Genomic DNA, 9,339 nt, shown 5'->3' with positions numbered 1-9,339 from the left:
TGGAAATCAGTGGTAAAGAAAAGGTAAATAAAACAAAGCAATGGTCAAATGGTAACTTGGAGGAGTCGGAGAGCTAGTCAAGTACAGTGAAAGCCCACTTCTGTAACTTCACTTTTCCACAACACCACCAATCAGACTCTGTCTTTCAAAATCCTAGTTGAGTTTTTTTTTTAACTAATTACAAACCAAGGTTTTGTCAGCAGCACATCACAGACAAACTCACTCCTCTCTCTCCTTCTCTGTCTCTACTGTAGATTTTTAAAAACAGAGAGATAGAGAGTGTAGAGAGAGAAACCAAAGCACTTGGGGGAAAAAGGGGGGCAAAGAAAGGTACATTTGAGGGAATGAGTAAAGCAAAAACTATTTGTGATTGCTGTTATTAGGGTTTTCTTCAAGTCTTGGGCTTTAGAGAGAGAGAGAGAGAGAGAGAGAGAGAGAGAGAGAGAGGTTTAATTCACATTGGAAGCCAAAACCCATTTTCAAAATTTGAAAAAGGAAAAGGTTATCTCAAAGACCCGGTAGTGGGAACCAGAAGAAGAAGAAGAAGAAGCTGCTGTGTATATACAAAGGGAATATGGTAGCAAAATGCTGGCACCCATTTGATCAAATCGGGGGATCCGATTAAGCAATCAGAGATCTTTGTGAGATTGAGCTCCAGGTATAGCTTTTATGTTTTGGTTGATTGGTCTGACGTTTTGGTTTTTAAATTTGGGTGCGATTGATTGTTGGGCTTTGGATTTCAGTGCATTGTGTGTGTTTTTTTGGGTGGTGGATATGAATGTGGGTTTATCTATCTGGGTTTGGTTTGGCATTTAAATTTGGTTTCGTGATTGAGTATGCTTCTATCTGGGTTTAGTTTTTGTGGCATTTGAGCTTGGTTTTGTGGAATCAGATCTGGGAAATAGTTAAATTCCATATTTGAAGTGTTGGTTTCTGTTTTGATTGGAGTGATGGACTTAAGTGCACTTAGCAGTTGAGAATAGTAGTAGGATTGAGATCTGATTGTGTATTCTTGGCGTGCATTTTGTTCCAGAATTAGTAAGTTTCAGCTACTAGGCTTTTGCCTTTATGTTTTTAGAGGTCTTGATTTAGAATGTGGATTAGTAAAGTGTGAGGCTCTATAGTTGTTTTGCTTATCGAAATTTTCATAAGGTGGAGCTCAAACAGTTTTCTGTCACTAGACAGAACTCGTATATTCAGTTTTTAACTTTTAATTTTCATGTACTCTCTTTTTACGTATCTGTTATGGATGATTAATCAGAATGCTGAGGGTCTGCGGCATTCGGGGCTGAAGATTACATCTGTTTATGAAGAGGCATTTGGAGAGGTAAAAGAACTAGGGTGGAGAAGAAAATGAAATCTGAAACGCCTCTTGATTATGCAGTATTCCAGTTGTCACCAAAGCATTCAAGGTGAGGGAAACAAGTTAGGGATCTTAAGTTTTCAAGTTTCTTATTATGCATCAATAAGCCAAATCCGTGGCTGAATTTGAATTGTATAGTTATTGATGTTTGTCTATTTTCCTTTTGGCAGATGTGAATTATATGTTTTTAGTAATGGAAACACTGAGAAGCTGGCTTCTGGTTCAATTAAGCCATTTGCAACCCATTTGAAGGTTGTAGAAGAGCAGGTTGCAATTGCAGTTCAGTCTATTAAACTTGAGGTTCAGAAACGTAAACATGCTGAGAAATGGTTCACAAAAGGAACACTTGAAAGGTTTATGAACTACCAATGTAGATTAATTTAGTTGTATATAGCCTTATGTCCTTTTATGTGTTATGATCTTCTTCTTTGATCTAACAAGCCATATATTTTTTACAGGTTTGTGCGGTTTGTTAGTACACCGGAGGTGCTAGAACTGGTCAATACCTTTGATGCAGAAATGTCTCAATTGGAATCAGCCCGGAAAATATATTCTCAGGTATGGTCAATTGATTAGTTAACAATTTTTCTTTTTTAATAATACATTTATGGTAATTGGAACCACATTTACTTTCCATTTTAACCAAATTTCCGAATTGATTCACATCAGGGAATGGGAGGTCAACCTTCTGGTGCAATGGGTATGTTCATTTCTTCTACTTCAACTTTTGAGCGTTTAATCTTCAACTTGGAATTTCTTCTGCTTTTGCATCTAGGATATGTTCCTTGAGGATTCGGGTGTGGTGTTGGAAGTAGATCATATTCGTCAGGTTAGAGATATATAGCATACCTCTGCATGGAGTGCTGAGGCAGATTTTTTAATGGCATGCGCAGGTTCTTTTTTCTCATTTAGAAAGTACTTAGGTGTTTGCCAGTAGCCTAGTAGCCCACTTCATTGTACTTTTTGAACATGAGAGTTGGTAGCTGATTCATCAAGATCTTTAGGGCTAACTTTGCGCCAGAGTTACACATAGCATGGAGAGCATGGATCAGTAAAGACCTGGGTGCATGTTTCTTCTGACTAATCATTTTGGTGGGACATAGGATTGGTGTTGCTCAAGTATGAAGAGAACCTTCAATATCTAGCTGAAAAATTTGTATGAGATGGGATTAGAGTTCCTTTAATCATCATAGAGGAAGACTTCTCTAGAATCCTTTTGTATAGAAGTGTCAATTGGGTTTAATGTGACAGACCCTTTGAGAATTCTCTTCTGTGGTATGGAGGTATTGCAGTTGAATATTTGTTTGCCCATGTTACAAAATCCCTGCATGCTTGGGATTTTCAGGAGACTCCAGAGCTCTAACCTTGATGAGGAGGCTATTAAAGAGAATTAGTCATTACTGTTTGTATTATTGTTAACTTTTTCTGTTGGGATGCCATTTCGGTCTTCACCGTTTTGTTTTGCCTGTATCTTAAAGGCTGACAAGAATTTCCATACCGTGTCAATTTACCATCATATGTTTTGCCCATATGTAGCATGCAACATGATTTAGTGAATTAGGCTGTAGAATATCATAAAGGTTACCTATTCAGGCATGATGTAATACAATATGATGTATAATACTATAGAAGTCAGTGTATCATCAAACATGTTTTTGTCTTCTAAGTGTATCATTTATAATATTTTTTACACTGGGTCACTTGATTTGGATAACCTCAACTCCTTAAAATATCTTACAGGCAGTTTACCCATGAATCCATGATATTGTACGTCTGAAACATCTATAATGTACTTTATAGTCAATATATCCAGTTACTTTAAAGTATTGCTGACTTAGCTTCTGCATGATTTTCTCAGGTGCGGATGGAACAGGTATCACAGCAGCCGCAGATGCAACAAAGTAAGAGTTATTAATTTTGCAAATCCTTATGATTTGTGTGTTTATTTACTAAATGTCGCATTCCTCGCATAGCTTTTACACTACTGATGGTTAGAGTTAGAAGGCGTTGAAAAAGTTGCTGTTGGTTGAAAGATTTTTCTGCATTTATTTGCTGTTGGTCATGGCTGACTTGACTTTATAAGTCAGCCATGGAAAGGTATTCTGATTGAGGGTGGTTTGAGATGTTTTTTTTTTGGGCTGACAATAATTCGGCAATGATCAGGATAGAAGCCTCTTTCATGTAAAGTTCTCGTTTGAGGTGTTGTAAGTAATTAATTACTGTTTAGCGAAATTTTGAAAAAAGAAGAATAAGTAGCGTTAATAAGTTGAGAGTTGCAGTTAATAACAAATATTAGAGTTGTCTGCATGTCAATTCTGGAAACTTGACCAATGATTTGCTGTGATCATTCATGATGACTGTACGTAAACATGTCTATAATCTTGCAGAAGGATCCATCTCCCAAAGTTGATAATAGAACCTTCTTTTTATGCTTACAGGAAGGAGCTTTTAAGGGCTATTGATGTACGGCTCAGTGCGGTAAGGCAGGATCTGTCTACAGCTTGTGCTCGTGCATCTGCTGCTGGTTTCAACCCTGATACAGTCTCTGAACTACAGCTATTTGCTGATCAGTTTGGTGCCCATCGGTTACAGTAAGATTTCTGGAAACTCTTTTTATATTCAAGGTTTTAAACACCCCATGCTCCTCTCCTCTTTGTCTCTTATTGTGTGTATGGGCATGCACTCACTTGCTTATGATTTTGCTTCAATCTCTGCATGTGTGTCATAACATTATGTTGGTCCTATATATCTATCTTTAACATGTTCCACTTGATTTTGGTCTCAAAGTACATTCCAAAACTAGCTGTATAAGCATTTATACTTTCTGAGGTTTTCAATTGCTTCACTTGAGGCTCTGCTCCGCTGTTAATGGTACTTGATTGTGCTCAATGTGGATGGGGCAAATTCCTAATCTCTTTGCAACAGCTTGAACTCTGATTTCATGTATTTTATTTTGAGGATATGTGCTTTTATGTGGATGCCAGCATATTAGTTGGTTTAAACAAGTATATACTTCTCACTATTCGACAGGGACTTCCATAGACTTGGAAACAAAACAGAAGCAATCATTTAGTTTTTGGTGCGGCTGATGAGAATTTAGAAGCATATGAACTGTGTTATATGTAAAGTGCAAGTTAAACCTATTATTCGAATAAACTAAAGTGCCCACCCATAATTTTTAGTTGTTGTCAAATGGCCCATAGAGGATAGAGTTGGTAGATCTAGAAAAAAATATAGTTCAGCTGCTTGTCTCTGTTTGGCAGGTATACAGTTACAAAGGCCTTTTCCATCTCTCATATCCCAACCGCTCTTTGTACTTCTCACCTTTAAAAGAAGAAGAATTCATTTGCAGGCATATTATAATATTTAATATCTTAATATTTATATCTACAAGCTCACAATTTTTTGATTTGGAAAATGTGTGCAGTGAAGCAAGCACAAAGTTTATATCTTTGTGGGAGAGAAGATCAGAGCTGATCAGCCCATGGCAGCCAGGTGTCGATGACAGACTCGTCCGAGCCTCATGTGAGTCTGACATGTCAATCGATGACCCTACCGAAGACACAACTGGATTCCATCTAGATGATTCATCAAAGCCATCCACGTGTCAACTGCCCAAGTCCCTGGCCAGTAATTTTCCCACGCAACAACGTTGTAACAACGTAACTGAGGAAGACAGAGACGGCGACAAGACCAAGAAGGTGGAGGAGCCTCAGACCGCCGAGCCAACATTGGCGAGTCAACAACCTGCGAGAAGGCTCAGCGTCCAGGACCGTATCAAGCTCTTTGAGAATAAGCAGGACAGTCCCAGCGGTGGTAAACCCGTTGTTGCCAAACCTGGGGAGCTCCGGAGGCTGTCTTCTGATGTGTCATCGGTGCCTGCGGCGGCCGTGCTTCGGAGGTGGAGCGGTGCTAGTGACATGAGCATTGATTTGAGCGCTGAGAAGAAAGACGGTGAGAGCCCCTTGTGCACACCATCCTCTGTTTCCTCTGTTCCACTTTCGAGGGGAAATAGTATTGTGTCTAGTGTGTTAGAGGATAAGGACCACAAGGCGCTAAATGACTCGGCAGATTCGAGTGTTTCTGGGAGAGTTGGCCATCCTGTGTTGAAAGATCAAGCTGAGGGGCAGACTCGGGCCAGGGCTTTAGGTGAAGAGGAGGTGGGGTCAAAGGTGAGGAATAATTTGAAGGCGCAGGTGAGTTCTCAGACCCCATCCAAGTCTTCCATTGGGAAAACAGAGGAGATTGAGCCAAGTGATCAAGGAATTTCTCTAGAGAAGTTGAATATATCTTCGGGTAGCAAAGAGAGAAGTGGTGGGTTTAAAGATCAAGCCGGTTTGGAGACACGGTCAACAGGTTTTTCAAATCAAGCCGAGGTTGCTGATGGGAAGAACCAAGTTGGGGGTGCTGCATCTGACGGTGGAACTGTGAATAAAGTGGAGGATTCTAGATCAAGAGATCAGTCAATGACTCAGTTACATCCTAGAGGATTCCGGGGTCATACTCGATCTTTCTCGGGGCAGTTTGAGGGTGGTTTCGGACGAAAACCTGAAGAAGCTTCTTCAGGGCAGTTCAAAGTCGAGCCTGATCAGCTACCTCCCCAGCCTCTATTGAGATCTTATTCTAGAGAGGTTGAGGAGGTGGGCAAAAATGACTTGACATCATCAGATAAGCAACAACTAAAAGTGGATAATTCTATTACTCAGAAAATGAAAATCCAGAAACCTGCATCTGCCAGTCGTGAACAGAATAAAAGATCACAGGGGAGGAGAGATGACGGTGGAAACAGCAAGTTGGATTTTGTGGTTGATAAAGGTTCAGGGAATCAAGAGAGCTTTGCTACAATGTCCACACCAGTAGAACAAGTTCAGAGAGTAAGACAGACCAAGGGAAATCAGGAACTCAATGATGAACTTAAACTTAAAGCAAATGAGCTTGAAAAGCTTTATGCAGAGCACAAACTTAGGGTTCCTGGGGATCAGTCTAGTTCCGCTCGTAGAAGCAAACCTGTGGATTTGAAGGAGGAGGCAGTAAGTTCACAACATAGGAAGCCAGCAGTGGAGGAGATTCCTCCAGCACAATCTGTTGACACCACCACAGTCATAAAATCTGTGGGTAGTTCTAGTAATTTGGCAAACTTCAATACTCCACCATTGAAGGGACCAAGTAACCAGGATTTTGGACATACTTTGAAGCAGAATTTCTCCGATGCTGGATTCTCTCTTGATTCTAAAGGAAAATTTTATGAGAGGTACATGCAGAAAAGAGATGCTAAGCTGAGAGAAGAATGGGTTTCCAAAAGAGAAGAAAAGGAGGCCAAGCTGAAGGCTATGGAAGATAGCCTTGAACGAAGTAGGGCAGAGTTAAATGCCAAATTTTCAGGGTCAGCAGACAGACAGGATTCAGTTTCCAGTGCGCGTCGACGCGCAGAGAAGCTCAGATCATTTAATTTTCGATCTAATATGAAAATGGAGCAGGTAATTCTGTTTAAGCCATCACGAAACTAGCAGTAAAATGAGTTATTCGACCTTGATTGTCTTTTTATCCTTTTATCTGACAAGGTGGTTGGAGATATCTTTTGATTGCTCATTAAGATATGTATCTGAGGATGATAATTTTATGTATTGACAACAGCCAATAGATTTTTTGATTGCTGATTGACATTGGTATCTAAGGATGATGATTTTCTGTTTTGACAACAGCCATTAGAGTCCAACCCCTGGACTCCAACCGCATCAGCCCCTCGTTCAGCGGCCAAAGTTTCCAACCTTAGTTCAGGGCGGCGAAGATTAGAATCAGATAATCCTCTTGCACAATCAGTTCCAAACTTTTCTGATCTAAGGAAAGAAAATACAAAGCCCTCTTCTGGAGTTAGCAAAGTAGCTGCTCGCTCACAGGTCAGAAGCTATTCCCGCAGCAAGAGTAATAGTGAAGAGTCAGCAATGGTCAAGGATGAGAAGTCACGGCATTCTCAGTCCTTGAGGAAAAGTTCTGCTAATCCTGTAGAATTCAACACCTTGTCGCCAATGAACTCTGATGGTGTTGTGTTGGTGCCATTAAGATCTGAGAAAGAGCAAACTGAGCAGCGCCATTTTGACAAATTTCCAGAAACTGTGGAGTCAATATCCTATCTGAGGAAGGGTAATATGATAGGTACTGGTTCTGGAGTTGGCATTTCTAAGCTGAAAGGTTTCATGGGATCCGACGCTGTGAACATTGAAGAAGAATTTGATGAATTGGCCTTTGAGGCAGAAGATGCAGTAGATATGGCCAAAGAAGAAGAAGAGGATGAAGAAGAACTTGAAATGATGGAAGTTGAGGACGATGATGATATGGATAATGGCAAACCAAGATCCAGCAAGGAATCTGAAAAGTCTGGTAACTCTGGGTCTGGTAATGTCAATTCTGTAAGATCTCTTTCTCACGCAGACCCCACATCTGTTGCTGAGTTGCCTGCTGCCATGTCTTCAACATTTCATGCTGTGGGGTCTTTGCCAGGCTCACCGGGGGAGAGCCCCATGTCATGGAACTTACAGATGCATCATCCATTTTCCTACCAACATGAGACATCTGATATCGATGCCTCCGTAGACTCTCCAATGGGGAGCCCTGCTTCTTGGAATTCTCATGGTCTTAGCCAAACAGATGTAGATGCAGCTCGAATGAGGAAGAAATGGGGAAGTGCTCAGAAACCTATTCTTGCTACTAATTCATCTCAAAATCAGTCACGCAAGGATATGACCAAAGGATTTAAACGATTATTAAAGTTCGGAAGAAAAAGTCGTGCGACAGATAATATGGCCGACTGGATTTCTGCTACAACTTCTGAAGGAGATGATGATACAGAAGATGGGCGGGATCTTGCCAACCGATCGTCAGAAGATTTGAGGAAGTCAAGAATGGGATTTGCACAGGGTCCCGATGACAGCTTCAATGAAATCGAGTTCAATGAAAGGGGTAAGGTTATTGATATCCTGATGGCTTTTATCTTATGTTTACCTGCATGTTCCTAATTGGAGGTTTTCATCATGCTACCCCTGTGACTTGGACCTTGTTGGACACATGAAAACATCAGAGGATACCAGTGCATTAAACTTTTTCTCTTCCAAGTTGACGATTTTTCTTCCGCTTAAGAGTCCTTTATTGCATTCTTGTTGTTTTGATAAAAGAATGTAGAGCTTATTTTTTAAATTGATCTTTGTTTGCAGTTCAAGCATTGAGCTCTATTCCATCACCTCCGGTGAACTTTAAACTGAGGGAGGAGCATATTTCTGGAAGCTCATTGAAAGGTAATTGTGTACAAAAATTTCAGTTTTTTTTCTTATCTTCTATATGTTATTGCGGCTGTAATGTTGGAAACAAAGTTTCCATGGTAGCCCTATTTTGGCAGATGAACTGGAAGCTGTAATTGGCTCGTAAAACATTACATGTATCATTTACAGCTCCAGTTAACTTGTTGGAATGAGTTATCAAATTATCCATGGTAATTGCTTACAATTATGATATCTATAACAGCTCCAAGATCATTCTTCTCACTCTCGTCGTTCAGAAGCAAGGGAAGCGACTCAAAGTTGAGATAAGTCCACTTAGACAATACCCCATCACAAGTGCTTGGATCGTTCAAGGTAAGGTGTAAAGGGTGATCAGTTCTAAGATACGAAAGGATTGACTAAGCACGATTCAGCCATCTAGTATAAGATCGAAGATGGGATTATGTATATTTGGATTCACCAGGCTTGGTCATTTAGTTAGCTATATATGATGATAGTTGTGTTCAAATTGTGGTGTATATCCTATTGAACAATGAGTCAATTATTGGCCTAATGCAGCTGGTTTTGGTAGTCTGGAGGCATTCTTTTTTCTTCTCCCATTTGGCGTAGTAGCCTTGTGATGTTATCTGCACTTCTGTTAGAATCAGCACTGTTGACAGTGAGAAGAGTGAAATGATTATCCGGAATAGTAGCTTGTTACACAAA

The 9,339-nt window shown here is 40.2% G+C and overlaps 1 protein-coding gene across 1 annotated transcript; it reads left to right on the top strand.

The window, feature by feature from the left end:
- The first annotated feature begins 234 nt into the window (after positions 1-234).
- On the top strand, positions 235-9,339 carry LOC126800508 (uncharacterized). The gene is made up of 11 exons (XM_050527878.1): positions 235-658; positions 1,262-1,412; positions 1,534-1,716; positions 1,822-1,921; positions 2,033-2,063; positions 3,222-3,264; positions 3,802-3,954; positions 4,791-6,840; positions 7,066-8,320; positions 8,572-8,652; positions 8,879-9,339. The coding sequence occupies exons 2-11, from the start codon at positions 1,354-1,356 to the stop codon at positions 8,941-8,943; spliced, it is 4,020 nt and encodes a 1,339-aa protein (XP_050383835.1). The 5' UTR covers positions 235-658; positions 1,262-1,353; the 3' UTR covers positions 8,944-9,339.

This window comes from Argentina anserina, chromosome 6 (assembly GCF_933775445.1).
Source record: "Argentina anserina chromosome 6, drPotAnse1.1, whole genome shotgun sequence".
Taxonomy (NCBI): domain Eukaryota; kingdom Viridiplantae; phylum Streptophyta; class Magnoliopsida; order Rosales; family Rosaceae; genus Argentina; species Argentina anserina.
This window is presented reverse-complemented; position numbering and strand designations above follow the sequence as displayed.

Excerpts from the sequence above, each read along its gene's own strand:
- LOC126800508 (XM_050527878.1), top strand. The coding sequence starts at position 1,354 with ATGAAATCTGAAACGCCTCTTGATTATGCAGTATTCCAGTTGTCACCA. Across the intron at positions 1,717-1,821 it reads ACAAAAGGAACACTTGAAAG|GTTTGTGCGGTTTGTTAGTA; the intron begins GTTTATGAACTA and ends TATTTTTTACAG. Across the intron at positions 2,064-3,221 it reads TCAACCTTCTGGTGCAATGG|GTGCGGATGGAACAGGTATC; the intron begins GTATGTTCATTT and ends TGATTTTCTCAG.